A 20,193-nucleotide genomic window follows, 5' to 3' on the forward strand; every position below is an offset into this window, starting at 1 on the left:
AGAAGATCCACATGATGAAAGCTGTGGGAAAACAAACTGCCTATAATACTGAACAAACCCCTTAAGTCAAGTTCAGTAAATGCTGGTATGGGTCCAGATGGTCTGTCTGTTACCATGAATGTGGGTACTGAGAATTCTGCTAAACAATAAATGGAGGTAAACTCCCTCGTTCAAAGTCTACAAATGTATTTCAAACTAGTTAAACTAAACAAAATAGCAATAACAGCTGCAAGGAGTCTCCATTTTTTTATCTCTCAGACTCACTTCTACTAGGCTTCCTTGTTAAAAGTTACTGCTTTTTCAGCACCTCTAAACTGATGTCCTTGTTTGAATATAATCTTCATGACTAAGATAATATGCCCTATAAATGGGGTTACATACTCAAACTGCTTCTGCAACCAAAACAGGCCAGTGTGGTATTAGTAGTACTGAAACAATGCTGGCTATACAGAAATAACTTCTAGATGGGAATAAGTAAAGCAATCCTTCCAAGCCAAAACAATTTTACAAAATTCACCAACAATCTGCCAAACTTCTATATGCAATAGTTTGAATTACTTCAATTTAGAAGATAAAAAGAAAATATTGTTGTATTTTGACAATATACATAGTAGTGTTATAAAAGTACTTACCTCATTGCTTTTAGTCTGTGAAGGAGTAAAGCTGTCATTGGTCAATTCATCATCATCACCACTATTTCTGCTAGGAGCTTTAAGTCTACTTTTCTTTTTCTTGCTCTCTTCTTCACTATCACTGCTATCCTCATCTTCCTCATCGTCATCGTCGTCATCGTCATCATCATCATCATCATTGTCATCATCTTCACTACAGCTTCCATCATCTTCATCAGCAGCAGCACTACCATCATTTCCTCCTTTCTGCGTGGCAACTTTTCCTTTCTTTCTTCCAGCAGTGGGTCTCCAGTCATTGTCATCCTCACTGTCATAGTCATCAATATCATTAAGGTCTTCCATAGTTATAAAGTCCAATAAAGGTCTGTTCCTACGCAGATTCCACTTTTTGGGTTCAGATGTTGGCTCGGTTACTTCTGCTTCCACAGTTGTTTCTTTTTTCTTCCTTTTGCTGTCACTATCAAAGTTCTGCTCAGAGAGGTGCTCCTCTGTTTTTTCTATAACATGTGTTTCTTCAGCCGCTGAACTTTTAGACTCTTCTTCTTCCTCATCTTCCTCTTCATCATCATCCTCCTCCTCCTCTTCTATAAGTTCTTTACCTTCTGAGTTTTCTTCCAACATAGCATCTTCTGCATCACTACCAGAACCCTCCTCAATGTCTTTTGATTCTTCCTCACTTGCATTGCCACTTCCATCAGAATCTGTCAAACAGATAAGAACACTGTGACTTCAAGGAAATGTTAATAACAAAAAGGGATTCTTTTTTAATTACTACTCTGAATGAATGACATTAATGTTACAAAGGCAAACTCCTTCCAATCACAATTAATATTTAATATACACACACAAATTTAGGCCCATTTCCACAGTGCAGAAGGATAAAACCTTGACTGTGACCCAGATAATTCATGTTCCCTGCACAGGTGATGAAGAGGATGAGCCAGTAGGATGGCAGTGAGCAGCTGTTGCAGGCCTGCCCATCATGGGGGAAAAGAGGGGAGGGAAGTGGATCTGGCTTACTACATGTATGTCACCACAAGGGAGCACTACATGTGGCAACAGACTTACTCAGCACTGGACTGGAGCATTGCACTAAGGCAGAGGAAAAAAAGTGCATAGAGGGATACATGCTTTCCTGCAGTAGGCAGCATGTGTGGAGTACAAGTGAACTGTCACAGGGTTAGGATCCCCCAAAGGGTTAAGGAGGGGCGTCTGCAAGACCCCAAAGTCTGGCCTACTAACTCTGGGGAACAAATTGGCTGACGAGGCCACCAGCCAGGTAATACATGAGCTACAAGCTCTTGCTCAAGCGTAAGGTGTCTGGCTTTCACAGTGACACAGAAGCAAACAAGTCAGTGGAATGAACGAAGGGAAGTAATTGTCCACGATCCTGGGGATGGCAAGAAGAAAATAGCTGCTAGCCAATATTATTATTATTTTTAACCCAAGTCACTTCTTACATTTACCTTGCAGAGAAAAATTACTTCTGTCAAGAGGGGTTACATAAATTATGGATGAGTACCTACTGTGCAGTTCTACAGCAAATAAAATGCCAGTGGTTAAATTCCCAACTAGTACTCTGTGCAGGACCTAACACAGGGAGAGCAGCTTAGAATACTGCAGTCAAACATGCTGAAAAGTACAAAAGCTCAAAATAACTTTACCCTAGGGTGTTGTCATTACAGGGATTATATAAAATGGTATGGCAGGAAATCCTACAATGCCTGTGTGTGTGCGTGTATGGGGGGGGGTCCCCCACCGCAGAATAAAAAAACTTTTGAGCTTTCTACATGCTCAGACCTACATAATCACAGTATTTCAAATGTAATACATTTAAACAGAACCATTTTGTTTGCAATCAATGCACAAATGCAAAACGATTGCCAAGCGAATATAACTCCATAATAAAAATAGTAAGGATGAGACAGGTCACATTCCCCACACTGAAAGAATGTTCTTAAGAAGTCTGAACCAGTTCTCTAATTTATCCTTTCACTACCAGTAAATAATCTGTTTCTGTAGTCCTCAACCTGCTTATATGGGGATAACAAATCTCTACACAAACACCCTCCTTAAAAATAAAATTCTACACTGTTACTCCTCCAGTCAAACAGCAACATGTCTGGCTTGCAGCACAGGAGCAGAGTGAGAAACAGAATCTAACAGACTGCACTGAGACAAACTGCCTGACAAGTATCCCAGAATAAGGAGTCTGACCATACTGTATACATACCACAGCAACAGCTCTGCATACACATTTTGTGTTTAGTTCAGTTTATGTAGTAATGCTGTTAGCTTAGGACATAAAAGATGCATCCTTACCATATAAGCTGATCTACAAAAAGAATCCTCCCAGAAATGTCCTATGATTGAGTTTATTCTGTCCGTCAAATCAGTAAGCAGCATCTTTTCCAGAATTTCCTGTGCTCAGTGACAAACGCATATTAATGAAAAGGCAAGTCATGATGATAAATACCATCTACATAGCTTGCTCACTATACCTGCCAGTTTATCCCAGTGCTTCCAGTGAGTATCCTCATACAAATCAAGAACAATGAAGGAATGGCATCCCCTATACTGACAAGTGATGAAGGTATATACATATATATACATATATATATATATATATATATATATATATATATATATATATACACATAGTTTGTCTGATTTACAGAGAAGTCAACAGTAAAGGCCAGTTGTAGGAACTACCCACTTATAGGGGGACTGAAGGAAGGTATTCCTGACTCAGCAGGGATGGTTCTCGATGCTTGATAAAACATATATTTCTTACTGTATCAGATACTGAACACAAAGAACCTAACTCGATGGATCCTATGATTATGTTACTACTGAGCTCTAAAACAACTTGGACTAAAGGAACCAAAGACCCATACCAGAACCAGCAAAAAGGCTAAGAGGATACATACTGAGAAAGAAAAAGAAGGCAAGGGGGGTCATCTCCAAAGCTGCAATACAGAAGGAAAGCTGGCTGGCAAAGGAGCATTACAGACCCCAAGGTCTTGGCAACCAAGCTTGCCAAGGGCACACCAAATGAGTGATAGAGGCAGCTAGTCTTACAGAACTGGGGAAGACTACAGCCTAGAGATGAAATTTCCATAGGTACCAAGAGACCAATGCGCCACTCTCCCCGTCCACGTTCAAGAAATAAAAAACGAAAGATGATTTAGGATACAGACCCTTAAGAAGAAAAACAACCACCATACAGATTGTTATATTCATAAGAAGCAGAAAGCGTTTTTAAAAGTAAACCAACAATGGAAATGAGATTTTGCCAGTAAGGGTGACTGTAAATATGAGTATCTAAAATAGGAAAGTGGGGGCAGGAATTTACTGGAAAAAATGGTAATGGGACTCATGTATTGGGAGTTACTAACTAGTGTGGGAAAGGTAATAGAGCTGGAATGAGGCCAAGCAGAAGTTTGGATTGCAGATCAGAGACCGCCTTCCTTACCAAAGAGTGATATCAGACTACAGGCAAAGAAAAGGGATGGTGGGGCTGCTAAGTAAAAGCCTGGTTGTGGTAAACTTTTTAGTGGAATGTATAACAAAAGCTGCTGTTAACAAAAATAAATAATTAGTGGGGCACATAAAATATTGCATAATAGCTATAGGAATCAATCAGAGGAGGTTAGACAATATTAAGAGGAGACATTGTAAAGGCAGTTTACAAAGGAACACTGGGAGGAAATCTATATGATTCTCAAATATGCAACAAAATCCACAAGGTTTAAGATCTTGCTTGGAAGTGTTGCATAAGTATTTTTATACCCTAGCAGACTTCAGAAACATTTTTCCTCGTGTAGACAGTAAATGCACATCTGATGGGAAAGGCAGAGTTAACTGGGAAAATGTTTTCTGAGAGTGTAATGAGTTTGTAGTGTTTATTAATTCCTTACAATGTACTCTGCCCATTAATGTTGAGAATGCAAATGCCTGTACCTAAGGAAATTATTCTTTTCGGCTGGGACACAGGATCTGAACTGCAGAAACAGAGTAAGGCCTTACCAAGTTTAATACTACTTGTTGCCAAAAACAGCAATTACTAGAAAATGGAAATCAAAATCTAAACCAACTGTAAATGAAATACTGAAAATTGTAAAAGAGATAAAAGAACCGGAGGTATGATGTTTAGAAAAGGAAAGGAGCAAATTGCATAGAAATAAACAGAACTGGTAGGTACGATACATGCAGAATAATAGTCAGGAGGAGGAATGAGATTTAAGTGAAGGAAGGAAATGGGCAATTTATGTAAAGTTGGAGTGAATGCTAACGGTTAAAAAGAAAGAAAACATATGCAATGTATAATGTTTGAAAAAGAAAACACATTTTGTTTTCTTTTCAATTAATGCATATGTGCCTATGTCTTTTAAGTGATGTGTTAAAAAAAATACCAATGCCTCACCACCACAAGAGGTAAAGGAGACTGAAAAACCCTCACTATATCAGCACAAGAGGCAGAAGTCCAGCTAAGAACCATCCATCTCTCAAGAAGGAAGAAAATAATTTTATCAAAAAGAGGAAGCACTCTCAGAAGTCAGACGTCCTCCTCCACTCACTGCAGAAACTGTGAGAAAGGTCTAGCCAGGGACGGGGGTTCACCTTTACAAGGAAAATGGGAGGAGGAGACAGACCAAGCCACAAGTAAGACAAGTTTTCAGAAAACAAGTGCACTCCGAAGTAGAAGACCTAAGAAGTGGAGCTATCCCTAACAGAACTCCAAAGCTACAAGCCTGGAACACCACTGTAAACATGCATATTAGTAGCACCCAGAAGCTTATTTATTTATCTGAATTTGATAACTAGGGCACTGATCAAAAAAGACCAATTTCAGTCTCTGTCAGGAGATAATTAAATAAAGAAAGCAAAAATGTGCATACAATATGGTAATGGCAAGATAACTATGATAAGCATGCCAATACAAACAGAAACAATCCCTATATACAATATGGACTGCAGTAGCAGTCACACCTATGTAGGAATATACAAAAGTAAATATGTATGTGTACTACCTATAACTGAAAAGACACAAGAACAACCTAAATTGATCGATCAAAAAAGATTGAAAGTCAAATACTAAAAAAAATAAATAAAAACAAAAAACAAGCACACTCTGCACCTTCCTGCTATTTGTAAATATCATCTCAAAGTTTACACAACAGCAGGGAAAGGGCAAATTCCCAATCCCTGCTATACCACAACTTTCCACTAAGTAATGCTAACATTCTATGATCACTTTATTATTCCATCTCTTGTGACAGCATTACAAACATTCAGCACTCTGAGCATTCGACCAAAGGGATGGTTCCCATATAGTAAAGTCAGACTGACTCTTGAGTTAGCTGCTTTAGCAAATGATAACATAAAAACTTATAAGCAGGCACACTATGTGATAAACTGAGGGGATGCCTGCCCATCTAGACAGAATTTTGTACACAATTTTATGTCCTTGTAAATATTAATATGATCCACAGGCTTGTTTGACAAATGTAAGAAAACTATGTTATGTGCTGAGCTTCAAAAATGTAACCACAGAGCACCCTGCTGAGAAGTAAAGAATTTTACGACCATGTGTGATCTCAAGCTAGGAGACAGGATGTCTGCAGCTGGAAATTCTTTCTACTGTCTTAAGACACAGATAATTACTGGAACGAAGATCAATACTGTTTGTACGCTTATGAATATAGTTTTAGATAACAATTTTTTTCTTTTTAATGGCAATTTCTACAAGCAAATGTCGGGAGTGGCAATGGGAGTGAGGGTGGCTCCTGCATTTGCTAATTTGGTAATGGCCAACTGGGAGAAGAAATTTCTAGTTACAAACATTTTGGCAGAAAAAAATTCTATTACATCGCCGCTACATTGACGATTTGTTTTTCTTATGGAAGGGTGACTATGAAGAATTTGTTAATTTTGTCTCAGATTTGAATGATTCTACTATTTTTTTTAAATTTATTATTAGTGGATTTGGTGAAAGTCTAGATTTTTTGGATTTGCATTTAACTTATAACTACTATAATAAAAGCTTTCATAGCAGTAGTTATAGGAAATCCATATTTGCAAACTAATACCTACATACGGATAGCCTTCATCCACCACACATGAAGGGGGTGGTTAAAGGACAATTAATTAAGTTGAGTAGATTAACCTGTAGTGATGATTTGTTCTTGTATGAAGTGGTTAAACTAAGATGCCTTTTTGAAGCTAGAGGGTACAAATCAGAATGGTTAAAAAGGATAGAAAAGGAAGTTTTACTTCTAAGTGATGAGGCTATTCCCATTTTAAAGAGTATTAGTGGACAGTGGGTAAATAACATTGGTTTGAACAACAGTACAGGTACTACTTCAGGATTTAGTTGTTCATTTCCTTTACCAATTACACATGAAATGGGGTTTATTAGGAGTATAATAACAGACAATTGGAAAATTATTTTAGGTAATTCAGAATTGACCAAGGTTATTGGCCCTTGTCCGTCTTTCACCTATAAGAAGGTGATTAATATAAAGAGTTTGTTGGAACAAGGATCAAATGTTAATAACAACATCACTACAAATCCATTGCAGAAAAAGGGTAGTTATGCGTGTAACAACTGTAGGCAGTGCAGATATACAAGTAATACATCTTCAGTTTTTTTCAAACAACAAAAAGACAGTTTGGACTAGTGGTTTTTTAATTGCAACAGTGACATGATAGTTTACGTGGCACAGTGCCTTTCTTGTTCATGCTATTATGTCAGAAAAACTATTAGATGCCTAAAAGGACGTATATATGAGCATCAGTTGGCAATAAGGAAGGGAGATGATAAAAATGCTTTAGCTAGGCATGCTAGGGTGTGTAAACATTTCAAGAAGTTTGTTTTTTCAGTGCTGGACAGTGTGAGTTCTAAAATGTTTTCAGGAGATTATAAAGCCAGACTAGAATGCAAAGAAAGTATATGGCAGATACGTTTGGGCGCTGATAGTGCGCCAGGTCTTAATGATGTCATTAATTTAAAATGTTTTTTATAAGGCATGTAAAGTATCAATTATTATACTTAGACATATATTTTGACATGTCTTTTTAGTATGTGAATGTGTCTCACACAGTGTATATTGTTTTTTTTAAAAATTGCATCTTTAATTTTTATGTTGAATTGTTAATTAATCATGTGATTTTGCTGATTAAGTATTTAAGTATGATGTAAGGGTAAACGGATGTTTTCTGAAGAAGTTCACGGTTATTAAATGTGAATGAAAGCTTAAACTAGTGTCTGTGCTTTCCTGAGGCGTGGTGTTTGTTCCGACTTTTGTTTTTTTGGTTTACAGATAATTACTAGGTTTCACATGTAAAGTGTCTTTTATTGCTGTGACTTTCTGGCAGCTGCAGATCATAAAGAAATGTTACATTTTAAGTTCTGTTAGCATGGGAACTTAAGGAGAGGTGACAAGAATGATGTTAATCTGAAATTACTCAGCAGTAATGTGTATTATCAATTTAAGATCATCTCAGAGAGAAAGAGTGCATTTGTATTTTGTTCTGAAGTGGACAAGAACTCAGCAGCACTTGCTTTGCTCTGTAAGTAGAATTTAGATATTAGTATTGCTCTTACAGATGGATAGAAATAGCAAGATTAGTCTACATGTTTTCTATATTTATGTCAGACTGTCCTACAATGTTGCTTTAAAATATTTCCTGTGATTTTTGAACTCTCTATTGTCACTGTGTCAAATCAAAGAGTAATGTCTTGTGTTTTTAGCATTATTAAATATTTTAAAACCTTTTTACTGTTTGTTTTATGTAGAGATAATTTAAGCTTTTAGAGTACTTGCATGTATTTGGTGACACTGTACAAGCCACTCCAATAGCCTTGCTGTTCATCACGTTTACTATTTGGTTAATAATAACATTGCACAGTAGAATTGGGCACCCTTTGGTAAGGGCCTTTACAGTAGCTGATAAGAGTGGTTGGTGGCAGTTGGTACTACCATATAGTCCAGACAGAAGGGGGCATAGCTGGAGAACCTGTGCCAGCCTTCCCCAGGAGGGTTTGTGTATAAATCAAATCTCAAAGTGTGTGTGTGTCAGTTACGTGGGCAAGGACAGGAAGCACTGGTTGGACAGAGAGGGTGCTGGAGGTTTTCGCTTGACCATTCGGCTGACATCTGAACCCTATAGCTGTGTCTTATTGGGGATCTGGAGAGAAAGAGAGAAAGCAGCCCCAGACTGACTGTAGTCTCTGTGTGCTCTTAAGGGAAATTGTACTTTACCGTGTGTGTACTTGTTATCCTCCCAATGTGGACGCCCCACACTGATGCTAGCGGTGAGGATTGAAGCTCCTTGATTACTGGGCCAGTGCAGGGCGTCACAGACTAATTAAGTAAAGCAAGATTCTGTTGGGTAACAAAAGTCCAGAGTGGTGAAATTTGCATGAAGCACTATCACAAAGATAATGTTCTACTTGTGCTTGGAATTTTAGCTATGAAGATGTTTCTTTGAGCTTGGCAGGAATAAATGCACATATTTTAGGGCCAAGTAAGAAGAAATAATGATGCATTAATTGCTGTTTATTTTTAGCAGCCTATAGAGGAGGGCATTTGTGGCTTTGATTAATGACATTGCAGGAAGAGGGTTCCCTTATTAGTATGGTTGACGGAGAGGAAATTGTGTGGCTATGTAGGAGTTTGAAGGTTTGAGAGCATAACAGCAAGTTAGATTTTTGTTTGTCTGGGATTCATTTTGCTTTTTGCAGTTCTGTGCAATGGTGTTATTGATTTATTTATGTATTACCATTTGTTTACCAGCATGTTATTTATTTATTTATTAGTATCTGTTTACCAGGATGACCTGATTGGGCAAAACAGGTGCCCCTTTTCAGCAGAAGTCCTAAGAGAAAAGCTCCAAAACAGTACAATCACTAATTACACAGGCTGATCTTCAGAAGTAATTAGAGGTTGATTTTCAAAAGTAATACTTAAAATCAAAACAGAAATACTTGGATACAGTACAGTACAGCTAAAAGCAGATTATTAGTTTAAATAAAATCTGATTTCACAATGAAGTGTTCAGAAGAAGAAGAAAAACAATATAATTGGACAGAATTCAGGGGTATTATGTGTGAAAAGGAGAAGAGAGGCTCAGTAGGATGGGAAGTGTCACTGCAGACAAAAGGTGTATCAAGTTCTAAGCAGAAGGTAGGAGAGAAAGAAGGAAGAGCAAACAGCACTATTATCTCCTCAAGTATGCATTGAGAGACTAGCCTGGTGTAGAGAAGGCGCATATCCAGGAGTCCAAGAGCTTAATGTTGTTCATTTGTTTTAATGGAAGAGGTAAGTAATTCCACAGTCTGGGAATGCAGGAGGAGTACAAGGCAGAATGAATTGCCTCCTTCTTGAATGTTTTGTATTTTATCTAATACATATATTAAAACATTCTTTTATTTCATTTTGCATGTGGCTCTGATAAAGCACTGATTGTGCAAAAGTGCTTATCCTTTTATTAACATTTTATGCTAATAATTGTGGTGGTCGCTTTGATTTATTGGTTTACACTTTTGAAATTGTTATCTCAGCGCCTTTTGGCTGCCAGTGGCTTTCTTCTCACTTGCTCCCTAGAGATAAGGGGAGGGGGGCAAGTACTGGGGATGTCCTGTTTTACTGATGGAGGGACAGTGGAGTAAAGTTTTCACTAAACCTGTCTGCCAGCAGGTTGGCTATATCTACAGCTTTTGTGTATGCAGTGTCCTTGACCACCAGTTCTGAGCAGATCTGGGTGCTTCCCTTTAGATTGCGGACATATGTGAAGGCAGCCTTATGATTGCTTGGCAGTGAACAGCATAAGTTTGGATTTTATTTTAGAAATAAGGAGTAGCTGGGAGTTTGACAGCCACATTTCGATCAAGGTGGGTGATTCTCGAGTTACTTGCTTCAGTACATCTAGTTCTTTGGCTGTGCTGATGAGAGTAGAGTCATCTGCATACTGTATTAAGGTGGCACGATTACTGGTGGAATGGAGCTTGTTTATAAAGACATTAAATGGCAGAAGTCCACAAATAGAACCCTGGGGGCACCCACAGAGACTGGGAGAAGGGAGGAGCAGGAACTTTGCCATTTCACATACTGTAACCTACTGGATAGACAGCTTTCAAACTAGGAGAGGGATGGAGTTGCCAGACCATCTGTAGAGAGTTACTGTACAAGTTTTGGATTGCAAATTGAGTTGAAAGCTTTTGATAGGTCAAATAATTCAGAGGAGATTATTTCCTTAGTTTCTGTTTTGATTTATGGTAATGATAAAGCTGAGTAGAGTGGTATTTTTGCTGTAGTTTGGTCAGAAGACATGCTGAATTGTTGACATAAGATTATTGTCGGAGAGGAATTTAAGAACCTGGATGTGAAACTATTTTTACAGTACTTTAGATAATGGGGATAAATGGCTATGGGCCTACATGTGGAGAGGGCTGTATTGTACAAGGGTAGTATATACGATTTGTTCCATATGGTGGGCAGGAAGTTTTCCTTTATGGAGCAGTTTATCAGAATGAGAACTGAGAGTGCTATCACATAAGCTGCCATTTTAATGTATTTAGCTAGAAGGATGTCTGGAGCAAAAGTAGTGGATTTTAGTTTTTGAAGTAGCCTTTTGATGGTGAAGTTAGGGATGGTATTGAAGAGGACAGGTCTATTTTGGTTTGCTGGAGATGAAGGAGGTGAAGGTGAGGAATAATTTGAGTTAGTCAAGACAGAAGTAACACAATGTACAAAGTGAGTGTTAGAATGGGAGGCATAGTTCTCTGAAACCTAAAAGTGGGGGCTGGCTAACTTGTCATGAACGTTGAAGATGATTTAATGGTGACCAGAAGAGGAGTTACTGTGTTTTTGGTCTGAATAGGAATATAATAAGTCTTCTTGTCTTCTTTTACCTCATGTTTAGTGAAATTCCTGAGGTGTTTATATACTAGACAGTTTGCATCAGGTTAATTTTTTCCCCATATTTTTCATGTTCTGTCTCTGCTTCATTATTTCTTGGTTTGTTTAGATGGCCATGGAACCAGATTGAATTTAGCTCCTTTCAATCTGACTGGAGCTAGTTCATGTAGGATTTAAATGGAGGTTGTGTTAAAAAGAGATACTCCTTCATCAAATGGGAGTTGAAGATTTTTAGCCTGGTTATGCTGAAATTAGATTTCTGGCTAGGTTGCACTGATATTTTTTTAGTTATGGTAGTATGCTGTCTAATGACAAAAGTAGGTTAGATGACACTTACAGTTTCAGTGAGGAAGCCAGTGCCAATGATTTTGCTTGGGGTATAGGTGAGTATCCAATTAATGGCTGAAGGTTTACTATGACTTTTGTCATGCCTGGTAGGTGTGAAGGTAAGTTGGTCGAAGCAGCACAGGTTTGTGGAATGTAAGAGTTAGTACTATTCAGTATGAGAAGTCAAGCTTAAAGTTGCCCAGCATTATGGTTTCATTTGAAATGTTTACTGATGCTCAATACAGTTACTTTTCAGCAATCTTTACATTACTAGCCGAGGGTAAAAATAAGCCTATTATGCATAGTTTTTTACAGTTATGTTGCAGTGAAGAAAGGAGAATTTCCACATTCTTCAGATGGGACAAACTAGAAGAATGGGGGGGGGGGTACTACTGCATTCATGTAGACTTTAATCTATCTACTCTAAAAATGTTACAACTTGACAATGTGATTTCTTCACCTTTCACATCTTGTTTTAGCCATGCTTCCATGATTATAACGAAATCAGGAGTGTGCTGAACTATCCAGGCAAGTAATTTGGGTACTTGATACATATGCTAAGCAAATTTATATGATATACGCATAGCTCTGCCTGTAAGTGTAGGTTAGGAGCAGTAGAGGTGGCGCTATTATTATAGCTTACTTGGTTACTATGAGCATAGTAGAACAGACCAGAGATTGGATGAATATCACCATATAGTTTAAACATGAGCTGAAAGTGGGGGTAGGCAGATATATACTTAATTTTCAGTCTGGCATAAACTATGTATTTCTATAATACTGATTTAAAGGGTAGGGGTTATTTTTGAGAAGTATTTAAAATTAGTAATAAAAAGGCTTGCATCTATGGGGTAAGTCGTGAATGAAATGTTGTATTTCTGTTGTGTTCCAGATGGTGGCCTGTTGTTAGCTGACAGCATACATTGCAAAGATGTAAAGTGATTTCGTAGAAGAAGGGGAAGTATTATGAGCATGTGAAATAGCTGCATAGTAGCAAGGTGAGGAGGGAGAGATTTTAGTAAATTTAAAAACGATAGTGTAGATAAGTAACTGCTGTCTGCTTAGAGGAGGAACTTGCACCTTAGCTTGCTGTGCCTGAAAGGCTAGGTTTAAGAACTCAAAATAAAGATAATATAAGTTAAGTATTATATCAGGTGTGAGATAATAAAGAAAAGCAATGCAACTGTGATAAATATATTCGGGTGCATACAAGTTGGGTTTCAGACAGGAGTTTGGAGGACATCTTGTTGCATGCCAAATGGCATGAGAGATTTAGGAATAGAAATAGTATAAGTTGAGTGTTACAGTAGGTGCGAGAATAGTTAGTGGGGGAAATTAATTTTACCGAGATGACTGTACTGGGGTGCTGGAGATAGTTTAAGAGCAGGGCTCCAGCGAGAGGTTTGTAATGTAGATAGATGGATGAGGATAAGCCGGCATAAAAATATAGGCTAATTTGTAAGGTTTTGAGGGGTGCAAGGTGAGTTAAAAACTTAATGGAGGTCGATATAAGAGATGAAGTCATGAGTTACATGTAAGCTGATTGGTTACCTGTAGAGAAGTAGGTGGACCTAATGAAGTTTAAATGTTTAACCTGGGAGTGGGTGAGAAACAAGGGTAGGGTAGAAGGGCAAATGGAGCTGAGCCCTCCTGCACCTAGCTGGTGTGGTTTCAGATAAGAGAAAATCTGTTGAGTCAGAGGGTAAGATTCCAGCAGAACCGTTTTTGGATTAAAAGAAAAAAGTATGGAGTTTAGTAGTACTTTGGAGAAAGTGTGATGAACCTGCAGATTCTGTTGATGACTGAATCACTGTAGAGTTTTTTTTTTTTTTTTTTGAGACATATTAGTGAGACTCTATATTCTACTTGGGCTAGTAGAAATCCACTGTCTACTGCTATTCTGAAGTATTTGAAAAGAAAGGAGATTTTGTTGTCCCAAAATAGGAGATGTTTAATCTTTTTCCTAGAGTTTTTACGTGTAGGTTGAAGTTAAGGGATGGGACAAGCCATATTCCCAGGTATTTAAATGATGAGCAATTTTCTAATGCGGTTGTTTTATTGATAAAAGATTAGTCATGGTGACAAATTTTTTAAGCTTTAGCTTAGTTCTAAAGAGATTGCTTTTATTTTGTTATTTTGGAAGAGTTGCTCATTCAAATATTGATATTGAAAAAAGTTAGATTGCAGTTCTTTCTGAAGGATTGTTAATGATTTGTTAAATCAGGAAAGGACCATGAGATTAGTATAAAGAAGTAAGGAAAGGTTTTCCAGGTCTAAAGGTAGTTTGTTTATGCAGATGGGAAAGAGGAAGGGAGCAGGAATAGAACCCCATAAAGTGCACATAAACTAAATCTCTCACCCCAATGCACCCTAGCACTTACCTTCCTGTGTTTCTTTTAACCTTCAACTTTCATTTGTGTACATATCCACTTTCACTTGCTTCAGTACCAAATCCACTACTGCACTATTCTGGTGGCTTTCACCTGTTTAGATACAGTGATATTGTACTTTTATTTGCTAATCTCCTTATATTGAAAACATATACATTTACTGTCATTTTTGTATTGTTACAATTTGCTCTAAATTGGTTTATTTGTATTCTTCTACTGTTACCACACGTGAGTGCGCATTCACCAAGGATGTGGCTGAAAATGGTCATGTTTGATCATAGCACTATTCCAGTACATAAATATAAATAAATCAAGACATAAATCCCTTTGTCTCCCACCGCTATTTCTAATATTCTACACCCAAATAGTAAATGGGGTCAGAAGAGAAGCAGTACGTTTTGTTTGCACTGAGACATGGTTACAGTTATTAGCACCAGAAATCTCTCTCTCTCTCTGCAGGACAACCTAAGCAGCAGAAATTGTAGAGTCAGAAATTTGATTTATTCCTGGAAAGCACATGAAAGCAGAGTATGCCATGCTTCTAAATTTAAGAAGTACTTTAAGTGTACATTAAACCAGAGTTCTAAAGGGGGAAAGACAGCACAGAAGTGATAACAGAGAAACTTTGGACCTGTCATCAGCCATGATAAAAGGTTTGTGACATATATACCATCTAGTCTCTGTAAAGACAGAATAACCTATGGAAAGTCTTGGAGCTCAAGACAACAAGTTAAACCGATCAGGTTATGCTGAGTTATATTTTGTACTCAACATTATCAAACAGGCAGATTACTCTAAAAAGCAGCTTTAGTATTATGCAAGTCAGAGGGCTCGGTGGGTACTGAATATGATAACAGCATGATGTAAAAATTGAAGTTAAGGAAAAATATATACTCCATGAAGGTAACAAAAAAATATTCTTGAAAGTTTTATTATTTATCTGAAGTTATATTGCAAGTTAATATGTGACAAATACATAAACATGTGAAATAAAGCAATTGATTTATGTATCTTTTTCTTTTCAGCTTTTCCCACTTAGGGGTCGCCATAGCGGATCACCTTGTCCGCTCATGATTGGCAGTAAAGTTTTACGGTGTAGAGTTGCCAGCCCGGCCCCCAACCTTCCACAGAAGGCGCACATACGCACGCACTCATGCCTAGGGCCAATTTAGAGTGTCCAATCGACCTACAGCATATCTTTGGGATGTGGGAGGAAACCAGAGCACCCGGAGGAAACCTAAGTGACCACAGGGCGGACATACAGACTCCGCACAGAAGGCACCCCAGCCGAGGATCGAACCGTAGAACCGCGGCTGCCTCAAGAGATGTATGCATAATGAGTGAAATTACTTCATCTCAATTAAGAGATAATCTAACATATGAGCAAAGCTGAGAGAGCTACGTGTGACAGTTAAAAATAAGATGATGTGAAAATGAGCTACAAGAGTCAGGGCAGCCAATAAAAATGTACATCTTATAAGTTGTGCATAAGGTACAGGCATAAGCACAACAAAAGAAATTGGCCTGTGCTAAGTCAGCTTCTTTAAATCTGTGGCAAAATCATCATGCTGATTAGCTGCATAAAAAAGAAATAAAAACTCAATATGCTTCCAAAAAGTGTACAAACTGTGGAACAAAGCCAATAAATTATTTAACTCTGGGCACAATAACCGCTAAAAGAGTAAATACTGAGCAAGAAAGGGATATACAAACAGTAAAGCAAAGGCTTCAGTAAGAAATCTGGGCAGAAAAACTCAAAAAAAATTACCAAACTATGCTGTTTAAAGTAGACACGAATTCCAAGTGCAATATATTGTGATGTCTGCTCAAAGTTCTAAATTTAAAAGATGATAAACTAAATTCTTCCATATGCAAGCTGTTTGCTTATTCAGATTAAACAGTGTTGACACTGGGTCAACTGCTTACTTGTAAATATAAAAATGAGAAATAAGAATCAGTTTCAAATAAATGGAATAGAATAAGAAGTTATGTACTCACCATAACGTTCCATCTGAGTAGGTAGACTTCATTTGTCTGCAACCTTTGGGAATCGGATCAGAGCCGGCAATCTTTCATAGCTTAGATCCGAGTTCCTAGCTCCTCCCCTTCACCCATAATCCCCTGCCAACCCTGACTGACCTCAGATCAAGTTTGCCCATAACCAATAAGGCTGAGAAAGGAAACTAACTACCTTCCTTAAAGGGCAGAGTAAAAACCTCTGGCCAAATAACATCCGAAGGTCAGGGGGAAGGAGGGTGAGACGGTTGCAGACAAATGAAGTCTACCTACTCAGATGGAACGTTATGGTGAGTCCATAATTTCTTAATCTGAAGTAGTTCACTTCATTTGTCAGCAACCTTTGGGACAGAGTCCACAACTACCTGTACCTTGGGCGGCCTTCATGGAAGGATGTTCCGGAGCACTGCAGACCCAAAGGATGCTCTCCCTCTAGAGATAATATCCAATTTATAGTGGTTGATGAAGGTATGAGGTGAAGCCCAAGTGGCTGCTGAGCAAATATCATCCAGGGGTACTCTAGACCAAAAGGCAGCAGAAGTAGACATGGACCGAGTAGAGTGGGCACGGACTCCCTGAGGTGCGGGCCTGCCAGAACTTTCATAAGCCAAAAGGATGCATTGTAAAATCCACCTCGACAAGGTGACCTTCGACACAGATTTACCTAAGTTAAATTTGGCAAAGGAGACGAACAACTGGTCAGATTGTCTATGACCAGCCGTTCTATGAATGTAAAAACGCAGCTGTCTATGCACATCCAAAGAATGTAGTTTGTATTCTCCTTTGTTCTGGTATTCAGGAAAGAAAACTGGCAGATTAATGGATTGGTTAATATCTGCCTCGGAAGCAATCTTAGGAAGGAATGAGGGACTGGTCCTGAGGTAAACCCTATCCTTGTGGAAGGTCAAGTAAGGAGGTTTTACACATAGGGCTTGAAGTTCAGAGGCCCTCCTAGTTGAAGTAATAGCGAAGAGAAAGGCCGTTTTCCATGACAAATGTTTGAGATCAGCTGAAGCTGCAGGTTCAAAGGGGGGAGCTGTCAAGGCCTGAAGTACTAAAGTCAAATCCCAGGGAGGCACTACTTCCTTTATTGGAGGTCTGAGTAGGAAGGTGCCCTTTAGAAAGGTCTTACATAACTTCGTGGTGATCAATGGACCCAGTTCATGTCCCACGTGGTAATGAGAGATAGCTACTAGTTGAACTTTGACTGTGGAACAGCTAGCCCCCTGATGAAAAAGCCCTGAAAGGAAATCCAAAACGGCGGGCAACGGAGCTGTGAAAGGGTCTAGGTTCTGACGCTCCGCCCAAATAGCGAAACGTCTCCATTTACTCCTATAGACTTTCCTAGTAGAAGGCTTGTGTGCTGCTACTAGGATAGCTTTAACTGGGGAAGAGATACCAGGAGTCCTAGCTACGAGTGGAACTAGAGCAACCAAGCCGTAAGCTTGAGATTGTCCAGGTTCGGGACTGGGAGGCCTAGGGGGTGGGAAATCAGATCCGGGAGGGGATCTAGAATCAGGAACCAACAAGGCTGGTGAACAATCACGGAAAAAGTCAATCTCTGTAGTTTCAGGACAAACCAACAGTAAGCATAAATATTCCAAAACGTGAAGCTTTTATTTATGGCACAAACAAATGGATAAGCGCTTTCACATACACAATGTATGCTTCTTCAGATCCTAATCCTTATGGTTTAGCCACTCATTTAAATACTCTACATTTGTTGAATCAATTAAAGTTAATCATCTTAAATATATCCAATAAAATAATTAACCAATTAAATAGTTAAACTAGTGGATTCAGTCAAAGTATAAGTTTTTCAGAATGGGTGGTCAAGTTAAAATAAAATATAGTAATTTCTTTCAGAAACTGATTAAAATTATAGCGCTATAAAGATCTAAAACATTTATTAAAATTATGTTATAAATAGATAGATTAAAATATTTGGAGAAGAGAACTTTGTGTTAAGAAATGAGCAGCAACAATTAATAATACTAACATATTATACAATTCTACACTGTTAAGTCCATCTAGAATCCAAGGCGGATTCACCAGATGAGACCAGAGGTAAGGGAACCAAGCTTGACGAGGCCAGAATGGGGCAATGAGGATCATTTTGCTCCCCAACTGACTGGCTTTCTGTAGAAGCTTCAGCATCAGAGGTGGAGGGGGGTAAGCATAGAGTAGACCGGGAGGCCAAACATGCACCAGAGCGTCTCTCGGGAATTCCCCGGCAGGGGGAATCAGAGCGAAGTAGCTGTTGAATTTCCTGTTTGAAGGAGAGGCGAAGAGATCGCAATAGGGTTGCCCCCATACGGCAAATATCCGCTTCGCTACCTGGGGATTGAGAGACCACTCGTAAGGAGACAGTATGGCGCGACTGAGTTTGTCCGCCAGGATGTTGGACCGTCCCGGAATGTGCTTTGCAATAAGAAAGCGGTTGGTGGAGATCGCCCATTCCCACACTCTCACAGCTTCTCGACAGAGTGGGTAGGACCTGGTTCCCCCCTGTTTGTTGATGTACCAGACCACTGACATGTTGTCTGACTGAACTGCAACTGTTCCTGTAGGAAGAAGGCTCTGAAGTGCTTGCAACGACAACAGCACTGCCCTCATCTCTAGAACATTTATATGCAATGGGGTCTCTGTATCATTCCACGTGCCTTGGACCATTCTGCCCACATAATGCCCCCCCCCCAAGGCGAGAGGCATCCATGGTCACCGTGGCGAGTGGAGGGGCCATGGGGAAAGGGCGTCCCGCTTGGAGGTCCGGTGATTGTAACCACCATGCGAGAGCCCTTTTGCAAGCCTTGCTGAGGGGAATGGGGTGACTGAGAGGGTATCAACGGAAGGACCATTGGACTTGGAGAGTCCACTGCAAAACCCTCATGTTCAGGCGAGCCATGGGAAGCAGGGTAATTGCGGCCACCATGGAGCCCAGTGCCCTCAGGACCAATCCCGCAGGGGGAGCCGACGATAGTAAAATGGCCCGCACATGTAGCCTCAGGATGTGAAGTCGCTCGGTGGTTAAGAAGGCTAGTAAGTTGTTGGTGTCTAATCTGGCCCCGATAAAGTCTATCACCTGAGATGGGTTGAGAAAGGATTTGTCCGTGCTGACGGTGATCCCCAGCCGGGGAGCAAGGTGGAGAAAGTAATTCCTGGCTGAGCAGAGTAGATGTCTTGTTGGGGCGGTCAGGAGCCAGTCGTCTAGGTATGGAAACACCTGCATTCCCTGGAGCCTCAGGTGGGCCGCTATCACTGCTAATACCTTGGTGAACACCCTGGGGACTGAGGTGAGACCGAAGGGAAGGACCCTGAACTGATAATGATAACCGGAAGCGGAGAAACCTCCTGGATCGTTTGTCCATCAAAATGTGGTAATACGCATCCTTGAGGTCTATCGAGCACATCCAGTTGCTCTCCCGCAACAGGGGGAGAATGGATTGAAGGGTGACCATCCGGAACTTTTCTTTGGTTACTGACAGGTTCAGGAGGGAGAGATCAAGGATTGGCCTTAGGTCCCCCGTCTTTTTTGGCACCAAAAAGAACCTGGAGTAGTAACCCGATCTGAACTGGTCTGGGGGGACATGTTGGATGGCTCTTTTTCCTAAGAGCTGCTGAATTTCCGCAGCTGCAGCCTCCCTCTGATCGGGTGGGATGTCGGGGAGGCATTTGGGTTGGTGAGGGATGTGAGAAAAGGGAATTTGGTATCCTCTGGATATGATGCAAAGCACCCAGCGGTCTGTTGTGATGGACTCCCAAGTTGCCAGGTGCCTCGAAAAACTTCCCCCGACTGCCTCCAGAGACGAGCAGTCAGGCAACCCCTCAGGGTCGCTGGGTGGGCCGGTCAAAGAAAGCTTCTCTGGACCCACCATTCCTCGGGCACCCTGTCCTCCTCTGCCA

At 39.7% G+C, this 20,193-nt stretch overlaps 1 protein-coding gene across 1 annotated transcript in view; it reads right to left on the reverse strand.

Annotated features, from left to right (window-relative positions):
* Positions 1-554: 554 nt before the first annotated feature.
* The window catches only part of LOC122797665 (PHD finger protein 14-like), a 488,266-nt gene continuing 468,627 nt past the window's right edge, over positions 555-20,193 (reverse strand). Inside the window, exon 3 of the mRNA XM_044066206.1 lies at positions 555-1,333. Within this exon, the coding sequence (XP_043922141.1) occupies positions 555-1,333 (779 nt within the window). The remainder of the gene's footprint in view (positions 1,334-20,193) is intronic.

This window comes from Protopterus annectens, chromosome 3.part1 (genome assembly GCF_019279795.1).
Source record: "Protopterus annectens isolate FY-2018-M chromosome 3.part1, PAN1.0, whole genome shotgun sequence".
Lineage (NCBI taxonomy): Eukaryota > Metazoa > Chordata > Ceratodontiformes > Protopteridae > Protopterus > Protopterus annectens.